The 25650-nt window shown below is 54.0% G+C and overlaps 1 protein-coding gene across 5 annotated transcripts; it reads left to right on the forward strand.

Moving 5' to 3' along the window:
* Positions 1-1174: 1174 nt before the first annotated feature.
* LOC119096199 (uncharacterized) lies at positions 1175-6227 on the forward strand. 5 transcript variants are annotated; one of them, XM_037218991.1, is made up of 3 exons: positions 1175-1270; positions 4509-4586; positions 5658-6227. In XM_037218991.1, the coding sequence occupies exons 2-3, from the start codon at positions 4527-4529 to the stop codon at positions 5829-5831; spliced, it is 234 nt and encodes a 77-aa protein (XP_037074886.1). In that variant the 5' UTR covers positions 1175-1270; positions 4509-4526; the 3' UTR covers positions 5832-6227. The 5 variants fall into 5 exon arrangements, with proteins under 5 accessions (XP_037074886.1, XP_037074885.1, XP_037074887.1 ...); XM_037218990.1 differs by lacking the exon at positions 1175-1270 and adding an exon at positions 1287-1464; XM_037218992.1 differs by lacking the exon at positions 1175-1270 and adding an exon at positions 1287-1449.
* The last annotated feature ends 19423 nt before the right edge of the window (positions 6228-25650 follow it).

Here is a 25650-nt window from a genome sequence, read left to right on the forward strand (position 1 = left end):
GCACTACGGGAACCATCAGGTTTTCAACTGGACCCAGCGGATGGAGTCATTTTAATCCGTCATTTACTGAGGGTTGGCGTAGGCGTGGTCGGAATAGTTTGTGGTCCATCCATGGCTGTCAAATAGAAGTTTGTTGTTTTGATGCGCCCGTTCCCCGACCACCAACGAGCCCAATAAGCGAACGGCACGGTGAACATTGCTATGCTGCCAGGGCTACGGATGCGCTACACCCGGGCCAGAACGCCAAAAAATACTGCTGCGGAGCCACCGGGTGCGAGTCTACAGGAGCCATTTCCCTGACCGACGAAGGGCTGACCAGACATCTTTTCGGCTTCAGCCAGGGCATGACCCCACGGCCGTGACATGGGGCAGATACTGCATCCGGCGACTCCCCCTCCGGCTCCGGCGACGACCTGTCGCCTGAGCCGCCTGACGCCGGGCCAGTGCCGCACAAGCACGGTGCCTGTCAAGCCGGCTGCGTGCAGAGTCGGAACGGGCACTTACAGGTAGGAAAATTCAGGTCAAAGATGAGTGTTGGTGGACGCCAAGCTTGACCCGCAAGGTGACTACCTCGGCACCCAAGACCCTTTCATCATTCCTGTGGGGACAACGTGGCACGGCAACCCTAATAAAACTTAAAGCTGCGGTCCAGGTGTTGTTTATCACCTCCCCCCCTCCCCCCCCTGGCCGGAATCGGGGTCCGTGCAGTGGGCATTTCTAGCTTGGCTACTCTCTTCTGGCCGTAAGAGGCGCCTTGCGAGCCTCCCTCAACACCCGCAGGATCATTGAAGCACTCGGTACCACCACAACAGAAAGATGGTGCCTCACGAGGAGATACCCTTAGGTGGCACAGAAACAAATTAGGTTTGCACAGAAACAAATCACGATGACCCAAACAGATCAGGAAAAGATTACCGAAAGAGATTCGGGTCAGACTACGGGGAGGGGGAGATCCATGCGATGACCTTCAGTGCCTTGCCCTCTCCTTGCCTGCGCCATTGATCACGAGCGTAGGGTATCACACTTTTGGGGTGTGATGACCTGAATTAGTCGTGATTTCTGGTTTCTGAGGGTTCTTATGGTCGTATCATATAGATCTTGTGGGCATCTGTGGTCTTTATTTCTGTCCGAAAACTGTCCAATGTTTTTCGGTATTCCTTTCATTTGGAGAAGCTTCTAGAAAACTTTGGTGAATAAGGCACTCCTACGACGACTTACTTTTAACGATTGCATGAACTAAGAAGAGCGGGTGGCGGAGGTGGTTTCGCTGGTGGGTTGGGGGTGCTCAAACCCGTTCTTACACATTGGTCTCTTTGTGACATGATCACTTTGGATCTTGGGACGGGTAGAATTCCTGCGCAGTCTGAAGTGGACACCGACGTATAATTGGTCGTGTGTTTGCTGCCCATAGCTGTACCATAATCAATTTGCAAGCCCTGCGTAGATGTGGTACAGGTGTTGCGAGTGCGTGGTTGGGGTGAAGTTGGTGCCAGGACGCCCATGAGCAGTTCTTAGTTTCAGAGTACTGTTATTTTGTGTATGATAAGATGAGTAGTATAGTTGTGTCTAGATGAATATTTTTATGTCATCTTATAAGAGCATATTGCACCTTTATTGTTTTTATAGGGAAACAGTTAATCATGCTTTTGTTACATCCAAGCTACCCTGAATTTAACAGTATTGGCTGCATGGCAAGGGTGGGATGTATGTTTCCTTTTCCTGAGTTGATGAAAACAAGATAAATTAAATGAGTTAAAAACTCAATATGTCCTTATATCCACTAGCAGTTTGGCATACCTATGTGGAATTACATTTTATTGATGACATTACATTTTGTATTAAGTTTAAATTAAAATTGTGAACACATCAGTTATGTAAATCCAGCAACCAAAGTCAAGCCACAGACCCCAATCCATAATCCAGTGTTTTCAGGGTGCTGGTAGTGTAGTGGCTTAGCTGCATGTCTGGAAAGCCAGGAGTGCAGGTTTGGTTGCTAGCAGCTCCCACCTTTCTTGCCAGGGGGAGAGGCAGGCAAGGCCATATGGCCTTAGTAGTTGAGAGGAGTTGTTAAAACCCAGAGACTCACTCACAATTTGTTATTTTGCACACATGTGCAAGTTGCAACTCACTCAGAAACTAATATACCTCCCACATGGTGCAGTGGTGTAGCCAAGGAGAGCACATTTGGTCCCAAATCTCCTATGGCCTAGAGATGAAGGGAGCCTCCGGGAATGAGGCCTGTGGTGCGTGCTGGCATTGTGAAACACCCGAAGAGCTTTTACATAAAAACAGGTCATGGAGACATCAAAATAGCATGCCTAGTCTAGAAGTTTTATCCAAATCATTCTAAAAAATAAAGTCACTGTACCAATGAAGGGATTTTGCTGAATGAATTGGTGCCCTGTCCGAAGCTGGCCCTCCTCAGGTTGACGTCCTGGTTATGTTGCTCACATCTGCATCAGACCTGCATCACATCTGAATTGTTACCAAGCATGAACCATGTCAATGGGTGCACAGATTCAGCTGTTGATTGATCATTGGTTAAGGATGACACAGACATGCAGCAGATAAAGATATGACTGGGAGCAAGCAATACAGCATCATTCATCTCAAACCCGTCAAAGTATCCAAAATTCTGGCATTGTATCATGGACACTTGTATGCTGATTCAGGATGCAGCATATTGCATTGCCACATCATTTCTAGTTGCAAACTGTTTGTAGAAGCAGCGCATTGCCCTGAACTTCTCACCGGAAATTTGTTTGAAGTCTTGGGGTGTGTGAACTTTTGAAATTGTAGGCAGTACAGCGGTAATAGAAATGACAGATTGAGCTGTGCGTTCAAACATAATTGTAGCAGTTACGGTGAAAAGAGTTATAGTAGTACAAGCAAGAGTGGTTATGCCATTGTGACATGAAATTGTGGTGCTGTATATTGTAATGTGTTTCAATATCAGTCAGAAAATTGACAGGTGAAACCTAGGGCCTGAGATGCTCTCTACATGTATGCAACTTATTACAACTTGATCTTTTGATGCATTAGAAAGTATTGCTTAATCAGAGATAGCCATTTTTGTTAAGTCACTTAATTCCTGCACTGTTGGAATTTTTTGTTTCTAAATGCATGGTGACTCATATTTTCTGATAGCTTTTTGCTCATCTTGCAGTCAAAGAAGCTCAACATAAAACTTAAATAAAGTTGACATCTTGAATAAAGTCAGTGAAATTCACTGGGCCAGTCTGTCACAAGAAAGTTTACTGCTAAGAAAATAATGATCTGAAAACAAAGCTGTCAAAAGCTGCAGAGTTTTTGTGAACTGGGAGGGGGGGGGGGGCACACCCAGTTCCAGAAGGCACCACCATGAAGTATCCCGCCCTTGCCAAAACACTGGACCTGCCCCTGGTATCAAGAAAGGATTGCTCTTCACTTATTTGACCAACTCTTGATGTAATATGCTGAATCTTAGATGACAGTAGGTTGGGCATTGTTTTCAGATGTCAGATGACAGGTGTCAGTTAATGACAAGGCCCATTAGCAGGTTTAGGTGTGTTAGTATGCACATGAAAATTTTCAAAATGTTTTGTTTGTTGTTTGGCAGGTTTTGTACCCATAACGCAGCATGCTCTACTGAAAGTGAACACATCACACCCCAGATAAATGCTTGGCTTTATGCCTGCCAGGCCCAAGTAGAAAGCATTAGTAAAAAAAATTGCTAGCAAAAACTCCGCACAGTATTTCCATGTTACCTCCTTTGATGGTCATAATGATGAAATGAAATGGTTCCCAAGTGCCGATTCTGTGCCATTATGTCCCATGTGCATATTGTGGTGTAGAGATCAGATTGTTGTGCCTGTAACTACACAATGTGAGTCTGCAGTCTGGTGCTGTGAATAGAATGCATAAAATTTTGGCCATATGGCAAAGTGAGCTTGTACTTAGGTCATACTGCTGCTGATACACATTGAGAGAATAAAGATACATGTTGATAGTAAACTATTTGGAAATGGTACACCATATTTTTAAGCCACTTATTCCCAGACATGGCTGCAATGAGATAAAATAACTGAGGAGCACTCTTGAGTAGGGCATATATTTGTCAGACATGACTGCATGCCTTGACTAGATGATGCACATTTGCCTATAGCAAAGAAGGTTTCCTAGTTTCCTTGTGGCGGCCCATTGGATGGGTAAATAAGGTGGTCCCCACCCCCAAAGGGTGTGTTGCTCTGCTGGCTTTTTTTAATAGCATGCAGTATTTACTAGTCATCAGCATATGTAATTTGATCAATCAAGCTTCCAGCAGGTGTAGGCACTCTATAGTTGCGTCAGTTGCATACTTCTCATGTAATATGATGCCATTCCATGCTGTACCTCAATTACAGCAAATTTAAAATGAGTGGTCACTGAGGCAGCAGCAAAGCAGTTTGTAGCATCCAACTGAATGATGTTTTCTGGCCATATGGATGGGGTGTGTGCTTGAGATGCTCACCATGATCTTCATGTTTCAGGCTCTACATGCTGCAGTCATGACACCTGTCGATGACATTAAATACCTCATCAACTCTGTCATACTGGGGGAGGAGCCGGTGAGAGCCTGCGTGGGCCTGTCAGTCAGCTTCAGTGATAGTGTGATAGTGTGATTCGGTGAAGTGATTGTCCACTTCAAAGGGATATTTTGTGCAATGGGCTGTTAGGCATGAGATGTGCTCTGCATAAAGGCAACTGTCAGTTGGCCCGACTGTAGATGGAAGAGGGAAGGCTGGAGATGTTTCACGCATGTCATGTCCACCGCTGTAGGCCTGAGCATGATGGGTCAGAGCGCCTGCCTCCGGATCTACCCGTGGTAGGGTGATTGAGCCGGAATTGCTTCGTCGCTCATTGTTTGCCTCTGACTGAGATGGCCTGCGGCCGGTGGCACGGCCGCTCAAGGTCAGATGAGGTCAAGTGGCGGGGTGGATCATGCCGGGGATTGCAGTGGAAATTGTTGAACTGGAATTTCAGGATCAGATGGGGATCCGAGTTCACAGACCAAGCCATCCTTAGTGTGGACTCCGGCTCCAGATATACATTCAATCAGAATGTTCGGATTTAAGTTAATAAAGCATGCCTTCTCTCATATTTTACGGCGTGCTCGGCGACATGCCTACATTGTGCCTGACGCCGATTGAGTCATGACTTCCTAAAGCTCAGTTGGAAGTGTGCCATAAATGGGGCATTTTGGTGGCCATGAGGGCTGGGGTGACCCGAAACAGTGCTGATGTGACCTGTCAATGGTGATCGCTGGGCCGAGCCGTCCCTTGACCGAGACAGCCAGCCTGGCGCGGGATGACTGCCGGCTGTAGGCATGTTGCGAGGCACGGTGGGTTTCTGTTTTCTGAAGCAAAATATCAGTTTATGTGGGATCGCTCTTTTGTCGATTCGATTGAAGTGCACGAGTCTTCCAAACAGGCTATGCTCAGGGAAGGCTGACGGAGGCGTCCCCGCAAATCGCTCATTCCGGTTTAGAAAAGCACCGCACTGGTCGAGCGGTGCACCGTCATCATGTGGCAGCCGTACCGGCCCGCCCTCGCTCTGTCGGCGATGGTGCACGCCGCGGGAGTGTGCGGTGCGGTGTCGCCCTTGAGCCGCGCCTGACCCGGCCCGCCCTCTCCCGGCAGTCGGTGGAGGACTTCATCCTGTTCATCGGCACGCTGGTGGCGTTCATCGCCTTCATCCTGTGGTGCTGCTTCCCGGTCATACCCAAGGACTCGCAGCCCAATGCTGACAGCCAGTACCGGCACTACAAGAAGACGGACGCCAACGCCATGTACAAGGAGCTGCAGCGCAGCTAGCGCGCAGTTGCCGCCGGCGTCAATAGATGGCAGCACGAGTGGACCGCTAGGCGGCTTTGGGGAGCGAGCTCTCAGCTGAGCTCGAGTTCCCCGCAAAGCCGTGACTCTCGCGTCTGATATCAGTGTTTTGAAGGTGGGTTCTGCTTGCATTTTGTTATTACTCTGGTACAGCGCGCTCTGTGTGGCCGGGGCGCCCTGTCGGCTTCGGTCGGGGAGCTAGCTCCGATTGGAGCAGATCATGTGCACGACGCCTTTTCGCGTTTTATCAGCTGACGAGCGGGTGGCTTCTGCGGCCCGCGCTCAGACTGCGCACACCAGTGAGATGGCGCTGTAGGCGCCGCGCAGCTCCCGGCGACCCGCCTTTTCGGGATGCGTCCTGCGGCCGGGGCGGGCCATTGGCGCGTTCGCCGGCGGTGCCTGCGGTCCGCTGTGGGCGGCACCGCGACTCCCCGCCGCGTGCCACGCAGCGGGCGACGGTGACCGGGGGGCGAGCTGGACATTCCGTCGTCGGACCTCGTGGCGAAGTGGCCCTGCGCTTGGCCTCATACTGCCGGCGTCAGCACGCTGCGGATGCTCCCTGGGTGTTGTTCTTCGGTTCGGCAGCAGTCTGTCCCCGTGGAGTTCTCTGTGGCGAGCATTGAGGGATGGGCCGTGATCTACTCCCGCATCGGTATTTTGTAATCGCGTCACTGATCCACCGTCCCTGGGAGGTTCCCCTTTATGTTATCCTGTCTTTCCTTATGTCGTCCGCGCGCGATGACTGCCCATGTGCCGAACCGTGACGTAACCCGTGCAGGTGTGTAACCGTGACCTCTCGCGACCTGGGCATTGCAAACATTCCCCTGGACTGGCCGTTGTTTAAGCGTCCCCTTTTCTCCCTCCACGTCGATGCCGTCGGGTGCTGTAAGGGTCAGGGGGGAGGGGGTTGCAGGCGCTACTGGAACGCAGTTTCTTTCCGTGCGGCCGCGTGTGGTCAACGCTAATTTGTCGGAGATCGAGAGGGAGAGATGCTGCCTTCTCACAGGCTGCGCGTCTAACGCTGCCCATGCTCCATTCCGGTGACCCTCTGGTTGACGCGACGCTCGCTGATTAGGTGTACAGCGCGCGTGTCGCCCGGGTTCTCGTCCGATCCAGGCCCCTCCTCCATTTACCATATTTATATTAACTGTGATACGCCCGTTCACTAATACCTGGGAAGGTTATGCAGTGTGGGCTTTCTCTGGCGTGTGTATGTGCGTGTTTGTGTAGGGAGGGGATTTTGTGATTTTATGAACTTGGCGTACATACACTTGATGGAGCGATGCGAGTTTTCTTTCAGCATTGGTACGTGGTTGCACAGAGTAAGATGGTGCACATTAAACGTACTCGTGCGTGGCATTGCTGTTGATATGCATTACGAGAAGATTTCCTGTCTCCGTGTTTCGGTCATGATGTTTTGGTTGGGGTGCTGGAACAAGAAACTGACAAAGCTCGCCGCTCGGTTCGCAGCTGAAGTCAACAAATTTAACTTCGATTCCTCCCACGGCGAAGCGAACACGAGAGCGCAGCCAGCGGGCGACCCCATACTGAGCGGCATGTGGAAGGAGAACCATAACCATAGGAGGAAAGCAGTGATCGAGTGTGTCTCTTGGAGGGGGGCGGAGGGCGCGGTACCAGTCTCACCAATTTTTTTAATTAAAATTAGCATCTGTGTAACCTCGTGTCATTCGAGGATGACCTTTCCAACGGTGAACAGTTACGTTAAACAGCGTTGCTTAGCAGCTAATGGTTCCTTGGTAACGCTGTGTGATCGGTAGGCCCGCAGAATATTGAAGGCAGGCTGTTCTCAACACGGTAGCTCACATTGCCGAAACGCCAGGGTCTGGCGGTCTGTTCTGCCCGCATTAAGGCATGAAGTTGCTCGTCCTGGCAGCATCGTCTCGCTAATGTGTCATGCTCTCCAACGTTGCTAGTGGTTACGGCATTTTGAGTTCAAGGTAACTGTCGGCTGTGCTTCCGACGCTCGTATCTCAATATGCGTGAGAGTAGGGACGTGGTGAAGCCCATCCCCCCCCCCCCCTCCGCCTTTCAGCCGAGGGATTACATCAAGTATGCGGGTTTGCAGAATTTGGGAGATTTTGCCCGCTCCCGCCCCGCTGGGAAAATGTTGGCCGCATGTCTACGTGAGAGGCTGTGAAGATGGTGGTCCGTGTGCCGGCTAGTTGATCAGTCCCCCTAGGCGCAAGCTCGGCTTGGAAAGTCGGATGTCGTATCGGTCCCCAATGTCACCACTTAGTTGGCGGGTAGGCGGTGCGGTGGTGTGGAAGCAGGCACGTAGTCAAAACTTTTACTCAGCGGGGCCAACTGTCAAATTTTCTCTAAAGTTTTGCGAATTTGGATCACATTCGAGCAAAATCGTACAGCATCTAGTGCTCGTACAGGTCTTGGCTCTGGGCGGCCACGGCCCCCTTGACCATCCGCCCCCCCCCCCTTGGCTATATGTCTGCGTTAAAGTTGAAAGGGTCGTTAGAACGGCTGGCGTTCGCCTTCCGGTGTGTTCGTTCAGCTGTGCACCGAGTCCAAGGGCGAATTGGCATTCCTTGTTGGCATTTAGAATTTTGGTTGGGGACGCGAGAAGCTAGCTCCTCGCATCACCTGGATGACGGCAAGCGAGACGGTGTTATTTAACCGACCATCTAAACAGCTGCCGCTTTCAGAGCGTCGACATAGGTATAACCTGCAGGCACCTACACGAGTCGACCTTCGCCTTGTTAGGACGCACAAAATATGTTAACAACAAATTACGCTGCTGGCACTTCTAGAAAAAAATTAAAGGGATAACTGCCACTAACACGCTACGGGTGGATGGGTCGGAAAAAATGCGAAACAAGCACTGACGAGGCTCCTGAGCGTCACTAGAGACATCAGGCGGAATTTTCTGTGACCATAGTTTGGTTGCAATTCCTAGATGGCGGTTGAGGTTACCTCAGGAACCAAATGTCTGGGATACACCTTGAGCTGGTGCTCTCTGGTTCGACGTGGCGGAGCTTGATCATGACCAGGGGGAGGCCACTACCGTGTCAAAGAACAGGCTTCTGTAATCTTTGAATTGTTGGTTGTCGAGAGACGTGGCGCATGGCAGGATACCTTAGCTAGCAATTCTAAAATGGCCAGGAGCCCGAGTAATTTGGATCGTTGTGAATTGTGACGCAGAAAAGGCGTCCGACAAGGCCGATCTGAGGTGCCCCGGCCGCGAATCGATTTGTCATCTGGATCGTAACACAAGATCATGCATGATAGGAAACGCTAATGGGTTGGGCTCCGACACGTTTACAACGTTTACAAAACGTTGTAGACAGTTTACGTGTTCAACAACTTTAGGAGAAACACAGGGTTGTCAGTTTCGGTGGCGGTTTGAGGGGCTCAGCCGAATAGATTGACCTAACCTAACCCATAAGCCTGATTTCTCGCCGGATTTCAACTAATTGAATTGGCGTCTTTGATGCTCAGATTTCATCAGATTTTATTTAGAAAAGCTTAGAATAGGATATAAATCACAGCAAACATCTCAGTATGTCCGCTGATGACTACCGTTGCCGCTGATTGTTTTGCCGCAATTGATAACCGCAAAAGTCACGATCATGCGAGAAATATACCCGCCACTATAGGAGAAAAGATGCCTTAGGGTTTATCTGGGTCGCCCTGCCGTTTTCAAATCTGCCACATATTGCAGTCAATAATTATTTATCCCAATTCTGGTGTAATCTGAAAAACTTGTCAGGCCTTTGCAGACTGGCTTAACGTATGAACGAGATGGAATGGCAGAAAACATAAGGAAGGGCAGGACCTGCCTGCAGGATATCATTTGACACAAAATCAACTTGATATTAATGGTGATGTGCTCAGGTACATACTACTTACTGTACCAAAAGTTAAGCTGATTGTTCTGCCTCTCTTTTGCCAATTATTCACGCTTTACTGGTATGCGCTGAGGGGCTCAGAGGAACACTGGGGTTGGGGGCTCACTTCAGCATTGCGGGGCCGAATTTAGCAATGAGTAGGGGGGGGAGCTGAGCAGCCCTCCCCCCTCCGCAAGCGTACCGTTATATCCCAGAGGCATATAACGACGCCTCTGGAAAAACATTTGATCAGCTAATGTAACCGACCACAATAACATAATTAGAGGGAACTCCTAGATCGATGACGCAGTTTGCGATTTTCAGAGAGCACCGAAGAGCATCAAAGGATTCCCTGGATTCCGAATAGACGGATTTTCCTATCAAGCCAGGCAACGCTCGATCGTACTAGCCGTCATCATTTCAGTCGATCTCTCCATGGCATCTCTCAGAAGTTCAACATCAGACAATGGACGCATGTGAGGGGGATCCACCGCGCACGCGTGACTATTCCGGCACGTCGTGAACAGACAAAACATTAAGCAAAAGGGTATTGACGAATCCTAGAGATACGCGCGTGCAAACTAAAGACATGCGTAAATCCTGAGCGAATCGGATTGCATGAACACACATTCCGTGCACGATCTCAGTTGTCGCAGGATCCTGTCGCATGTGGCGCATTACAGCCCGTCCGAGGGCAAGGAACTAGGAGCTGCCTCAGGCCCCGGCGGCAGCACAGTGTACCAGCGCCGCCGACCGGCGACGGGCAGCGTCTCTCCCATCTAGATTCGCGATCTCCGTGACGTGGAGGTGCCGTCCTGCCCCGTATTTCGCTCGCGAGTTTCCAACACCATCAAAAGCTCGCGGACGAGCCCTCGGACTCGTCGAGACGAAGCAGTGTGTGCGTCAGCAGGAGGGTAGTGCTGGTGCCCCAGCCCTCCAGCGGTGGCGCCAGCCTGAGGTTGTGATGGTGCCCCCCCCCGCGCCCTCCTGCGGTGCGCCAAGCATGAGGGTGTGATGGTGGGCCCAGCCCTCCAGCGGTGCGCCCAGCATGAGGGGATGATGGTGCCCCAGCCCTCCGCGGGTGGCGCCAGCAATGAAGGTGTGATGGCGCCCAGCCCTCCACGGTGCGCCAGCATGAAGGGTGTGATGGCGCCCAGCCCTCCAGCGGTGCGCCATCATGAGGGTGGGAATGGCGCCTCATGAGGGTGTGATGGCGCCCCAGCCCCCCAGCAGTGCTCCAGCATGAGGGTGTGATGGTGCCCCAGCCCTCCAGCGGTGCCCAGCCGGAGTTCTCCAGCAGCTCCGTCACATGGTAAACCTTTTTGCGGCCGAATTGACTTTGACTGTGTAGGTAATCAATTTTGTGGACTGGATTAACTCTGTTGGTTACCATTGCCCAGGTGCCTTCACAGCTCAGGTCACTGCATCTCCTGCAGTAACCGAGCTGTGAACAGTCCTGGGAGTTAACCAACGTGTAGATCACAGAAGAAGACAATGATATTTAGATATGACAGACGAGACAATACTGGAAGACAACGTTTTGTAACAAGAGTGCGTGGAATCGTGTTGCGTTTACTTTTGTAATGAGTTGTTGTTTTATCTAAAATAATCGAATGAAACTTTTGAAGATCTACCCATTATTTAACGAAAACCAGACTTAAATTGTTGACTTCTGAGCAAGGGTGAAGCCATGACCACGAAATGTGGCAGTCAATTTGCGAACGTTGTGCCGATTTCGACGGTTTCGAACAGCATGAGTTGTGTTTTGTCTGCATCTACTTTAAGACTGTTAGCGCAGAACCAGACACCAAGAGGTGCCAGGGCGCATTTCATGTGATCGACGAAGTTAGAGATCTGTTATATTTTCTGCCGACTAAAATATGCGTGTCGTCTGCATGTTACAACACCGCTGCTCCCTCCGTGAAAAGACTCAGATCATTTGGAAATATATAAAGGAGCCAGGCCCCAGGGCGGGTACCTGAAGAACTCCCATGTTCGACTTTTTGGCAGTCTTGAAGAGGGTTTAGTATAATACGGGGTGGCAGTGACGCTAACGCCCTGGGTACAATCAGACAGAGCAACGAAAACCGTGAAATATTGATCCCGTGGAGGCTTGTTTAGCCAGGAGTTTTGAATAGTCAATCACGTTGAAAAATTTACTCAAAAACAAATAAATCGAAGGGAAAAACACCGCCTCTATCGCGACAAAGCCTAGACATGCCACACGTATACAGAAAGGACCCAAGCCACAAGCTGGCGACCTGTGAATCCAATAAATACTCACGCGGAGCTTGGCGGGGTCATGTCAAGGTCAGAAGCTTGTTGATGGCCAGCGCTGTGGGACATGCTTTGCAGATTCTGCCCAAATGTTAAAACCTGCTGAGATGGTCAAGGAACATCAAAAGTGTCGGGGCCACGTGATGGATAGACCGCTGAAGTCACTCGAGAGACTCGATGCATCTGAGCGCTGGCCCCGGGGAACCCATTACGGCAGATAGGCCTGACAACCGTCGAACTGTCTCATCGGAAAGTCAACATCACTTGTACAGGTGGCAAAACACCCAAAACATTCCTCAAAACCTGACTGGGGCGTCTGAAAACGACTTATGATTTTGATAGTATGCTGTATGACTATGCCACCTAAAATCGTTGCCTACATGTTTTGTCTATTGTCATCCCCTTGCTCAGCAAAGCATAAATTTCGCCGGCCGCGCACTTGGAAATCAACAAGAACAACGTGCTCCAAACAGCAACAGTCCCGGTACCACTTCCAGCGTCACTTGCAACGTTGGCTGGGCCTGCGCCGTCAGTTTGCAGCGAGCCCTGCAGACTTCCAGCACCAACCGGCACTGCCCGCAGCATTGCCTGGAATTTCGGTACGGCGGGGGGCCGAGTCTTACGACAGATGAAACGGATGCTTCCCAGACTGGTCGGCACGTTGCCGCCGGTGCAGGGTGGAGCGGCGCGACCCCCGCTGCTGACGCCCCTCCCGCCGGCCGCCGCGCCACCCACACCGCTCAGGGCTGGCGCAGCTCCCGCCGTATACAGCGCGGCCATCGCTCAAACGGCTCGGCGCCGCGCTTGCGCCACCGCCGCCGCAGCGTTCGCGCCGCGTGACAAATGCGGCGCGTCGCCGACGCAACGGCGACAGTTTGCCTCAAAATGTTTCCAAACGCGCATGATGCATGGCGGCGGTGCGGCAGGTTAAACAGATCGGCTGCCTTAGGCGGACCGGCGCCAGATGAATGCATTCGTGGGGACGGTTCGAGCGGGCGCCGGCGCCGTGTCCGGCGCGGCGGGCGTGCCGGCGGCGGGGTGGCCGTGTCGCCGCCGCGGCAAGTGAAAGGCAGACGGGTCCTGCGTCCTGCTGAGGGTCCGGGACGGGCTGGTCCAGGCGCTCGCCCGGCTGGTCACGTCACGGTCTCAGCGCCGCCCAACGGATACGGGCGGGCTTCAGACCGCATCTTACGTGCCCCCCCCCCCGCCACTCCCCCCCCCGCCCCCAAACTGATGGGTCGTAGTCGTGACGGAGCTGCCTGTTCGATGGGAAGTGTTCGGTGTTCGAGTCTTCTAGGCGCGGTGGCTAGTCGATGTGCCGAGTGTTGGAGTGGACGGTGGTCAATGACAGACCACGCCAGCCCATGGGCACTGAGTAGTCGGACTTAACGCCACCTGCTGTCGTGTGACGTCACTGAAACTTCCAATAACTGCGTCATATTCATCTAGAAAGCGTTTGATATTACCGTTAAGTATGAGAACTCAGTTTGCGCCGCGGCTTGGACCGCTTTGTAGCGTCGATTCAGGTCGCCAGACCAGAGTTCGCAAACGGTTTTCCGTCCTCGCGTGAAACTTTTGTCGACCGATCTTCCATTGACTGCGTCGCGGTACACAACAGCCTGCTGTCGCAAAGCGGCGGCAGAACTGGAGAGAGCGTAAAGCATTGGAAGGATTCCTCCGCCTCCGCCCAGCTCCGGCGGCTATGAGTGGTTACCGCGCTTCGGTCGAGGTCCACAATTGCTTTGGCGGCTTGTCAGGCACTGGCGGTTGCGACATCTCCGGAACGACAGCTAAACTGGCAGACACGAGCATGCTCCGCCGGCGTGGGAGAGGAAACAGAGCCCAAACGTGGCTCGCACGCTTTGCGCGAGCCTGGCGAGAATGGCCAAGATGTCCTCACTCGGAGCAGACGCCCCGCGCGAGGCGCGTCTCCCACCCGTCAGCGCCGCATCGCCCTCCAGCGCTGCCCAGTCCGCAGCGATTGCGCCTGAGGCGACGCCTCAGGCCATCCAGCGCCGCCTCGCCGCACATCAAAGCATGACGGCCGCCATCGCCGCCGCCCGCCGCGCCGCCCGGTCCGCCGGTGTGACGGCGCGGCGGCGGACGGCGCGGCGGCGGACGGCGCGGCGTTCTCAGGCGGCGGCACCTGCCGCGCGACGCGCTGTCAAAACAGGCGGGCAAACATCGCGAGCGGCGACAATGCTGGCGCGGCGCGCTTTGTGCGCCGGCTCCGCCCCGCCGCCGCCACACACGCCGCCGCCGCGCCATCGGCCGGCGCAGGAGAGCAGGGAGGGCGGCGCCGGTGAGGCTGAGCGCAGAGGGCGATGGTCGCCGCGGCGTCACCCTCCGGCCGATGAAAGAGGCGGCCGCCGGGCGGTGCTGAACGGGGATGAGAACCGTGGGTGGTGTCGCCAGGAGGAGGAGGCGAGGGGGTGGTTGCGAGGTGTGACGCTGTGACGAGGTGTGAATACATCCCACATGTGTTTGCTTGCTTTGCATATTACAGAACACGAGGCTGACTCCGAGGATAAACTGGAGCAGCTGAGAGAAGCGTGAAGAACACCCGTTTACGGTGGCCTCAAAGGTATACCTCTGTGCTCCACATAATGCTATAGCATTAGTGGGTCAAACTGACATCCACCATAATATAAAAAAAACAATTGGCATTCCTTAAAGGTGCATGACGTTACGCTCTCAAAAGCGCCGTGCAAAGGCTAGGGTGGAAATGTGGTCGACGCTGCACAAGGGGTTTTGAGAGGGTAATATTCAGTGCGAAAAGACTCCTTGACATGGGGGTAGTTTCCTATTCAGATGTTGGGGCTTTGGCCCCCTCTCCCCCCCCCCAGCTTGGGGTCCATTCCCCAAAAAAATTTGGGAAGAAAATGACACAAATCTGGAGAGAATACCGTTTGTTGGCACATTTGCCCATTTGCCCCCCCCCCCCCCTACCCCAACTCATGTAGTGAAACTACGCCCCTGCTCCCTGATAATCATTCAGGGTATTTGACAGCGATTGCTCTCAATAAAGCATAAATAAACAAAGAGATAATTTTGTCGATCCTCACAAGGGCTTTCCGTGCGTAATTTCTTTCGTAGCGTCTTTTTCGTGAAGATCCCGAGATCTGTTCAGAAATGCTCCCAAGGTCTTAGTTTGGAAGGCGAAATGGCCACGGTGTGATAGTATGGTTTAATGTAGCATGCCTTAAAATAGGAAATTAAGTGACATTTTGGATAAAATGAGATGCTGCGCGCTCTGCCGTACTTCAAAAGAAGTATTTCGGGGTATGATCTTTGTGTCCTCACTTTTCCAAACGATAAATCCTTCGGGTCCCACTTAAGACTTACCAAAGACGACTATTTTGAGGCGAAGCGAGATCATTTGAGTTTGTATCACGTGGCTCGGTAATCAGTGAATCGGAGGTACTGCGAAAACCTGGGACCACGAGCGGAACTTCGCAAATTCAAGGTGGGGTGGGGCTGAGAAGACCGGACAATCTCCAAAATATAGATGTTTTGCTGCTTTTAGAATTCCTAACCGTTTGTTGTGCAGCCATGACAAACATTGTGGTCGGGGAAAGGCTCCTCCAATGACATAAAAGCGCTACTCATTATGAAACTGCTCGCATGATGAAACAACGTATGCATCTAAATAGTGTTGGCACCCGAGAAAGGAAGCAGGCAGTCCAGCTAAAGATACCGTGTAAGGGAAGCCCATTCGTAGTAATCATATCTTTCAAATGTAGTGAAACTGCGGTGGGCCGGCAACCCGTGCAGCTATATCATGGGTTAGTGACGCATACGCCCACTGCAGTGCTGCAGGCGGTGATAAACCACATCACATGCTTTGGTGCAACCACCTAACATTTCATCAGCTCATCACCCAAGTACGAAAACGGTTAGACAGCTGAGCTTACAAAAGCGAATCAGTTTTGGTTAAATTACACCATATGGAGGGCTGGCAAAGACTGTTCTCGTTCCCTCGCCGTGTAAATAAAGTGCCGTGGATAATCGACCGCTGTAAATCGGGCGCCGTGGATAATCGACCAATCTATCAAAACGTCATGTGTCGGGTAATGATCGCGCTAATAACGGTACGTGGGAACTCAAAGTACCTTTCGAACGAATTTCATGTCGACACGCTCATGTGAAACAATCGAACATTGTTCAATCGTCACAGCACCGAAACATACGCGTTCGCGGCGGCGTGTCATCCGTCGTCATGGAAACATGCCGGGGACTCACTGGCATTCTCACTCTTTGAAAGGCAATTCAAATGCTCTCGCGCGCTTGAAAGCCTGTTTAATAGCTAACAGGCTTGAGTCTCTGAAGCATGCATATATATTGAGAACAGACCTCTAGATCATGCATTATGCATTCATTTAATGCATTAATCCGCGGTGCTAATCACATGACTGGACCACGACCAAGGGTGATGGATTTCACCACCTGACTAACTCGCTCACGTTGGTTCATGGAGCTCGACAGCACCAGAGCCGTAAACTGTAACTGGCGTCAATCCCGACAGCGGAAGCATCTTGATATATCATCCGCAAGCATGAAGTACAAACGAACTTGTGATATGTGGTCATTTTAAGTACACGGCATCTTCGGAAGCCATTGGTTTCAAGGTGCATCCGAAGAGAAAAGCAGAAGAAGAAACAGGGTAGAGGAGCGAGAGAGAAAAACATACACGACACGGAAACCTGTCGGCTGTTTGCTAGCTGCTGTTGTGATGCTTCTATGTTTCCAACAGCCCGCCAGTTGAGAACCATTCACCTGCTGCTGTGTTGCGGTGCTGTTCACCGGGCGCCCACCGTACACGCGGCCAAAGGGGCCATCATGGCCCTCACCTGGCCGCCGGCGCCGTTTCTCAGCTCGTTGGTCACCTCACTCGCACCGCCACCTTCCCATGCTCTCCATTATTTCCAATTATCCCCGACGTAATACATAAGCACTAATTACGGGAGCTTACTTCCTTCTGGGTCGGCGGCTTTCAATTTTCGGCCCGCCACGGGGAAGTGGGCGTGGCGTTGGCGCCATTCGCCATCAATCACCATCTGATTTGAGCGCCAACTACCGGTGCTGGTTGTAGGGCGCCGCGGCGTAATCGCGGCCCGTAATGGAATCAGATCAAATAATGGCCGCGCCGCGGCGGTCAATGGCGTGGCACCTCCTGCGGCGGCACCGCCGTCGGCCGCGTGTCGCGCCGTCTTTGTCGCCTTTCCGGCGCGCGGCGACTCCGGCGCGTCGCCAGCGTCGCTTTGGCCCCGGGATCCATGGAATTTGTCACCCTGACAAAGGAGTGTCACTCACACACCCCAGCCGCGACGCCGAAATTTGAAGAGCTTGCGCGGGCCCGGCTGTAATTACGCTCACGGCGGCAGGTACCCATTGGGCCCGCCACAAGGAATGGCAATCACTCGGTCTTTTCATTTACCGCCCGGTGCGGTGGAATGCCGCATTCCTGCCGCGTTTTGGGGCGAGCCGTCAGTCTCAGGCCGGAAACGCTGACTCCGAGCCCGAGTTCCGACGGCCGATTCAGATGCTGGTGTTGGTGATGCAGGGGCTGGTGTTGTTCCGGGACGCCTGGCGCAAGCCTGCGGAGAACTCGTGGATGCAGCGCACCAGTCAGCACCTTCACCAGTCAAGGGTGAACTGTTGTAGGCGGGCCGAATTTCATCACAGTGCAGTGGGTCGCGTCGCTGATTTCTGTTGAGTCGGAGCCTGACTTTACCTTTGGTGATGTTTGGACGCGGCCGCTGTCAATGGCCAGCAGATTACTGACACTACATGGATGAGGTATTTAGGTTTTTAAAAATGGGTGCTTACACAAGTGATCATTGATAGGTGTAGTTTTGTGTAATGTACATAGAAAATGTAACCCTGAATTCTGCTTAGTATCAAGGAAAAGCTCCATCTATGTATGTATATATATATATATATATATATATATATATATATATATATATATACCACATATATAAGTACATATAAGTATATGTAAATGCATATATAAGTATATATATATATATATATATATATATATATATATATCAACATGTACATATCATCTCCCTAGAAAGAGATCACAACTCACTCAAGTCTTTTTACAGGCAAGGCACATAAGGGGGTGAAATACAGGATATTGATGACGATGGTATCTGTCGGGAGAAAAGCCAAATAAAAAACGCAACACGAACATAGAGTACACACAAATTTGTTACTTCGAAACCAGCTTATTACATCGCTGCAATGTGAGCCAAATGATGTGCTACCCCGGCATGTATGCTGCAATGTGTGTTTCTGTTTCCAGTTTGGTCGACACATGCGTTGGCATCACCAGGGCTGGGTCGATAAAAGTCAGCAACGAACCCGACCCGTGAGAGGCACCACATGTCGCCCCCCCCCCCCCCCCCACAGTCATCGCGCAACGACAGACACTCCTAGGACTAGTGCGGCTGTTGGACGTACTCAGAGCCAGCACCAGTGCAACGGCTGGTCTCGCTGGAACTAACGTAGCGGTTGGCCCCTACAGCGCCAGTGCAGCCCGCGACTTTACCCTCCAGCTCGGCTCAGCTCGGCCCCTCTACACTGCTGTGCGCCTGTCACTGTCATACAGTATCATCTGACGGCTCGTCAGCCAGCTCGTTGTCTGTGTTCAGCAGAATGGGTGTCCACCGGCTCGCTGTCTACGCCCAGCAGTGTGACTATCCACCGGCTAGCTGCCTACGCCCAGCAGTGTGACTATCCACCAGCTCGCTGTCTGTGCCCAGCAGTGTGACTGTCCACCAGCTCATTGTCTGTGTTCAGCAGTGTGACTGTCTGCCGTCTCGCTGCCTATGCCAAGCAGTGTGACTGTCCACCAGCTCATTGTCTGTGTCCAGCAGTGTGACTGTCTGCCGTCTCGCTGCCTATGCCCAGCTGTGTGACTGTCCACCAGCTCGTTGTCTGTGTTCAGCAGTGTGGCTGTCTGCCGTCTCGCTGCCTATGCCCAGCTGCGTGACTGTCCACCAGCTCGTTGTCTGTGTTCAGCAGTGTGACTGTCTGCCGTCTCGCTGCCTGTGCCCAGCTGTGTGACTATCTGCCGTCTCGCTGCCTGTGCCCAGCTGTGTGACTGTCCACCAGCTCGTTGTCTGTGTTCAGCAGTGTGACTGTCTGCCGTCTCGCTGCCTATGCCCAGCTGTGTGACTGTCCACCAGCTCGTTGTCTGTGTTCAACAGTGTGACTGTCCACCAGCTCGTTGTCTGTGTTCAGCAGTGTGACTGTCCACCAGCTCGTTGTCTGTGTTCAGCAGTGTGACTGTCCACCAGCTCGTTGTCTGTGTTCAGCAGTGTGCCTGTCCACCGTCTCGCTGCCTATGCCCAGCTGTGTGACTTTCCACCAGCTCGTTGTCTGTGTTCAGCAGTGTGCCTGTCCACCAGCTCGTTGTCTGTGTTCAGCTGTGTGCCTGTCCACCGTCTCGCTGCCTATGCCCAGCTGTGTGCCTGTCCACCAGCTCGTTGTCTGTGTTCAGCAGTGTGACTGTCACCAGCTCGTTGTCTGTGTTCAGCTGTGCGCCTGTCCACCAGCTCGTTGTCTGTGTTCAGCAGTGTGCCTGTCCACCAGCTCGTTGTCTGTGTTCAGCTGTGTGCCTGTCCACCGTCTCGCTGCCTATGCCCAGCTGTGTGACTGTCCACCAGCTCGTTGTCTGTGTTCAGCAGTGTGACTGTCACCAGCTCGTTGTTTGTGTTCAGCTGTGTGCCTGTCCCACCAGCTCGTTGTCTGTGTTTCAGCTGTGTGCCTGTCCACCAGCTCGTTGTCTGTGTTCAGCTGTGTGCCTGTCCACCGTCTCGCTGCCTATGCCCAGCTGTGTGCCTGTCCACCAGCTCGTTGTCTGTGTTCAGCAGTGTGACTGTCCACCAGCTCGTTGTCTGTGTTCAGCTGTGTGCCTGTCCACCAGCTCGTTGTCTGTGTTCAGCAGTGTGACTGTCCACCAGCTCGTTGTCTATGTTCAGCAGTGTGCCTGTCCACCGTCTCGCTGCCTATGCCCAGCTGTGTGACTGTCCACCAGCTCGTTGTCTGTTTTCAGCAGTGTGCCTGTCCACCGTCTCGCTGCCTATGCCCAGCTGTGTGACTGTCCACCAGCTCGTTGTCTGTGTTCAGCAGTGTGCCTGTCCACCGTCTCGCTGCCGGTCTCCAGCAGCCGAGCCTCTGTCGGCTCGCCGAGCCTGCCCACATCGGCTTTACTCGCGGCCGTGCCGCTGTGCCTCGCCAGCGTGGCGCACCGTCTGCGCCCTGGCTAACGTCGGCTTATGCGGCGCAGCGGAGGGCGCCGGCCATGGCGCGTCGTAACCGCCGCAGTGCCGTGCACCACATGGCGCGTGGTGTTTCGCGGCGCGATCGGCGCGGCAGTGACGGTCGTCGAATGGGTCCGGCCTGCGCGGGCTCGATCACCAGTCCCCGTCGAATGGGTCCGGCCTGCGCAGGCTCGGTCACCAGTCCCCGTCGAATGGGTCCGGCCTGCGCAGGCCCGGTCACCAGTCCTAGTCGAATGGGTCCGGCCTGCGCAGGCCCGGTCACCAGTCCCAGTCGAATGGGTCCGGCCTGCGCAGGCTCCGTCACCAGTCCCCGTCGAATGGGTCCGGCCTGCGCGGGCTCCGTCACCAGTCCCCGTCGAATGGTCCGGCCTGTGCAGGCTCGGTCACCAGTCCCTGTCGAATGGGTCCGGCCTGCGCAGGCTCCGTCACCAGTCCCTGTCGAATGGGTCCGGCCTGCGCAGGCTCCGTCACCAGTCCCCGTCTGGGGGTTGCGGCCGTGGCGTGGGGAGAGGGAGGGGGGGGGGGGGGAAGTCGCCTACGTGTCTTGAGTCAACCGCTGGCTGGAGTAGCGGCCGTTTTCTGCGGCCAGTCGGCCTGTTGAGCCCCTGACAAAGACATTTGTCTGTTGCTCCAAGTTCATCACATTTAGCCTGCTAACATTGATGATGCTGAGCATTTTGACGGCCTGGGCTGGTAGGCAGCAGAAATGGGCTCCCATGGAGTGCATTTATTTCCGCAGGAGGTGTTTATTTCCGTAAAAGTTGTACTGCTCACGGTAATGAATTACTGGAGCTCAACTTAAGTACCTATATACTCCAACACATTGCTTGATAAACGAATAAATTACATGCGCATTATGCTAACGTTGGCACGGCTGTCATGATAAAAAACTACCGTGTTGTGCCGTTCTAGCTCTATCAGTTGGTTGCTTAACAGTTAACTGCTCGCTTTTATTCTTTCATAACTCGGCGATGAGCGCGGCATGCTGTTCAATACACGCATGCTTACTCACGACTGCAGTTCCCGCCAAGTCGTGCGGCCGGAAAGCTACCTGGTTTATTGTAATAGGCACCTTACTGAATGCCGCCCGCTACAAGCACAGTTGCACATCTCTGTGAGGGCGCCCCTCGGTGTGCCATGCCCGCAAGTGTGTGATTTTCGTTTGTAAACACCACATTCATCACCCAATACGGCAACTCAGCAGCGCCCCGAATCCGCCGTGCTGCGGTGATGAATGGGGCCGTTACTCCATCGCGACGCGGCGGTTTGCGTCACCAGCCGTGACGCGGCGTGCTAACGGCCGACATCGCACCATGCACTCAGCGCCCGCCAGCGCGTATTCGCTCGATCCCGCCATGGCGCGGTAACGACGCCTCCGATCGTGCCGCTGCGCGACCGCGAGCAGGTCCGGGCCAGCGCTGAGCTGTGTGGGAGGTCGGCGCCGACCGTCCCGCCGCGTCAGGCACGAGGACGAGACGTGCCAAGGCTGGGCGGCGCTGGAGGAGGCAAGAAGCGCCGATTAGGCCGGTGGTCATCACGGCGCGCTGCCGCAGGTCTGCGTTCTGTGTTGGTGCCGACTCCCACGTTTGGTCAGACCGTTGGCGGAGATTGCAGAGCGCGATTTGGGGAGATGAAGACCTACTGCGTCGCCTGCTCTCTCATTTCGGCTGTCTAGGCGCGGAAAATTGACGCAATTATTCCACTTAGGCGGCTATTATGTCACTCACCCCTGCGCAACAAAGGGTAAATTAATGTGGCAAGGTGGACACCCACATGCGCTGCCGCAGCAGCCAGTGGCCTGGAGTATCTTGGAATTTATGACACTGTCGGCTTGCAAATGCCTCCAATCTAGACCCCCACCAGCATAGGCGAGCTTTTTAATCATTTTATTTGGTTCAATTAATGCCCACTGGGACAGTTTGGATTGCTGAAAACCTTTATATGTAAGAACAGTTCACTTGCATAGAAGTAAACTGCGAACGGTAAAAAGTCTGCCATGCAAGCCCATGTAGGATCAGATGCGCAGGAATATCCCAGAGAGGCGTGACTTGTTCGCGCAAAGCTTTTTTGGAAGTAAACCATTTATATGCGGCTCCATAAATTTGACGCCGGGCGTCACGAATAGTGAATGGAACACGGCACACCGCCCACACAACTCCCTGTTCCTTGGCTTATGATTGCTGGCGGTCATGATAGGCCGGCGGGGGCGGACCTCGCGAGCCCGGGCACAAGATCATCCTGATTGAAGAGGCATGGTTTCAACTTGGGCCGCGTTGTTGCTGAGCAGAATCCAGTGACAGGTATGGTGCTGGCTACCCACTCATCACGAGTGCAACGAAACGACGCATTATCCATAGGCTAACCGTAGTCTCCTTAACTTTAGTCTGTCTTCTTACGTAGAACTTAAGATGACATAGTTACATAGAGCTTTAGTCTCAGTCTCCTCCAATTTCCACGCGTTTTCGACACAAAGTTGAGTTGCGTTTTGGTCGGAAAAATAGCATTTTACCACTAGGGTTGTTGTTTCGCAAAATAAGCCGGGGTTTGAGCTGGGAAGAGGGCTAAACATGGCTTCAAAATACGACGGAAACATGTTTTCTCCGTATTTGGCCCACTTTCTTCTCAAAGTAACAGGATGGGGTTCCCCAAGAGAAAAAAAACTGCACCCCTTCCCCCCCTCCCCTCCCCCCGCACACACACCCATGGCTGACAATTCGTCCCATCTGCAGGTGCCGCAGCCGAGGTCTGCTCGGCGACGGCGGCAGCGGTGGGAGGCAGCGGGCGGAAGCCCCTGCCTGCCATCTTGGCGGGCGGCGCGCATCTAGGGCGTCGAGATGTCACCGGCCCTAATGACAGCCCACCCGTCATAATGACGGCCGCGCCGAGAGGATGGGGGCGGGTCCGGCCACCGCCGTGACACCCATTCCGCCGCCGACACCCGTAATCAGCTGGTTACCGGCGCAATCAGCTGATTAATCCGGCCAGCGCGCCGGACGCCGCGATTACCGAAATTGAATTACATTGAATTTGGCGCGTCGCAGCGTCGCGGGAGTGGTGATTTGACGAGGAGACGTGCGGTTAGCCGCGCCGCGAAATGACCGTCGCGTGGTGCGCGGCTGTCATTTACGTGTCGGTGTGCAGCCGGAGGCCGCGGCCGCCGCCGGTGGGCGTGACGTGACCACCGCCACCCGCAGACGCTGGCCGCGCGAGCCGAAGGGCGCACCAATTCGGCGGCGACGAAGTGGCGCCGATTAGGGCCCGGGAACGTCCGCGGAACACTGCAGAGCGCCGTGAATGGCCACGGCAGCCGCGTCATTATACACACGAGACCCGGTAGCTGACAAAGAGAGGCGCCTACTTGTAATTTGGCCACAGCTGGCTGCCCCGAGGCGCGCGCTTGCTGGGCTCAGTTGTTTGTTGCAGTTTTTCTCGGACTGGTCCCGCAGGTCTCGTAGACGGAGGCTCTTTTCGCAAGCAAAAACCTGCGTTGTGCATGCCATTTGCTAGATGCGTTGTGCGCAAACAAAAATTGGCCGACGTTGATCGGCAAAATTGATAGGACGTAGCTCTTTCTTTCTAATTTTTCCACCGAGGCCTACACATGGGGTGGCTTGATCACATTAGCACAAATCTTAGAGTTCTATGCATGTTAAGCCATCATATCTCCAACAGCGCGTTGACTTACTTCTTGGTCTCCCGGCAGTCGTCTGCGTGACAGTATTTTTTATCGGGAAAATGGCTTCACCACGGTAATTTCGTCTGAAACTATAGCCAGTTGCATCGCTGCTTTTGCGCTGGCATCCGACTCTCGCTTCCTTTGCAGCTTGGTGAGACAAGTCTCCACGTCAGCTTGGACAGCAGGACGGGCATCACCTTGGCCCCCGGTGTGGTTCACCTCCTGCCGACCTCGCCCCACACGTCCCACCCGAATGGCGGCCAGGAAAGGCTAAACACCGACACATTTATCTAAATTGGCATCAAAATAACGCAGCCATCATGCAGCGGCTCGCTGCCATCCTGTCTGGCTTATCTGCGGCGCGGCCGACCGGACGCCCTCTGTCCACCGGGCCCCGCTGCAAAAACGGCCGCTGAATATTCAGCCGGCCGGCGGCGGCTGACGACGGCCTGTCGCCGCGCTGACGCCGCTGACGGACCCCCGCCGTGACGTCACCTGGCTGTCAGCGCTGACGTGCTGACGCCGCCCGGGCGGTCGGCGACGCGGCCGGGCGCGCGCCGTTTTTTACGCCGGCGACGCCGCCGACTGCCTCCGGAGCGTGAGCGGACCGGGACGGCGGGCGCCCCCTGGGGGTGAGCTGACAGCAGCTGGAGCGGTCCGGAGCGACGGTCAAGTGACTCGGAGAACTTGGGGAGGGGGATAGCATGTAGCTGAGCCTCAACGTGCTGAGCATGCCGGGCGCCCGGTGTGTGAAGAGGCTCTCTTCAACTGGCGTGCATTTGTCAGCAGGAATGTAATATTTACGAGAGCGTTGTATAAAGCCTTTAATGCATCCACCACGACGTGGTTTTGTTGGATTCTTGTCTACTTGTTACCGTCACGCTGGTCTGCACGGCGAAAACGTTACTTCAAACCTCTCTCTGACCCTTCGGAACTAGACTCCCGGCATCGGCTTACTACAGAACCTTCGTGCAACACTTCTCTCCTATTTTCCCCTCACAAGATGTGTTCTTTCTGCACCTCGTCTGCAACGATCCCCCGGCTGCGCTCGCCCTCCTGCCGTCCTCCCCACCTGCCGTCTCCTCCTACCGTCCTGTCTTGCTGTCCTCTCCGCCTTCCCTCCCCTCCTACCGTCCCGTCCTCCCGTTCTCCCCGCCTGCCCTACCCTCCTACCGTTCCGTCATCCCGTCATCGCCGCCTGCCCTCCCCTCCTGCTGCCTCGTCCTCCCATCCTCCCCGCCTGCCCTCCCCTCCTACAGTTCTGTCCCCCTGTCCTCCTCACCTGCGCTCCTCTTCCTGCCACCTCCCCCACCGGCCCTCCCGCCTGCCCTCCCCCACCTGCCGTCCCGCAGTGGTCTGACCCGGAGCCGGTTTTTGCTGCCGCGCGCCGCCGTGCATCACCGCGTGTCCTCGCCGGGCGACCTGTACCTAATAAATACGCCTAATTAGCGTCCGCTTGCGTATGCGGCGCGCGGCCGGCGCGCCGTCGCCGCCCGTTACGATGACGAATATGCCGGCCGTCGGCGATTGTCGTCGCATTATTTATTCACGCCGACCGCGGCGCAGCCGATCGGCGGCGCTCGTGGCGCGCGGGGGTCCGGCGGCGATGGATGGCGCAGCGGCGCGGCAGCCGGCGCCAGGCGGCGCTGACCGATGTGCTTCTGTCGGCGATAATGGCGCAGTGACGGCCG

The sequence above is a fragment of the Pollicipes pollicipes genome, unplaced genomic scaffold, assembly GCF_011947565.3.
Source record: "Pollicipes pollicipes isolate AB1234 unplaced genomic scaffold, Ppol_2.1 Scaffold_4295;HRSCAF=5057_pilon_pilon_pilon, whole genome shotgun sequence".
Taxonomy (NCBI): Eukaryota; Metazoa; Arthropoda; class Thecostraca; order Pollicipedomorpha; family Pollicipedidae; genus Pollicipes; species Pollicipes pollicipes.

Bases quoted from the DNA above. Each gene is read 5' to 3' on its own strand.
- LOC119096199 (XM_037218989.1), top strand. From the start codon at position 1,961: ATGTCTGGAAAGCCAGGAGTGCAG. The intron at 1,985-4,508 runs GTTTGGTTGCTA...TTCATGTTTCAG, and splicing joins CTGGAAAGCCAGGAGTGCAG to GCTCTACATGCTGCAGTCAT. The intron at 4,587-5,657 runs GTGAGAGCCTGC...CTCTCCCGGCAG, and splicing joins TCATACTGGGGGAGGAGCCG to TCGGTGGAGGACTTCATCCT.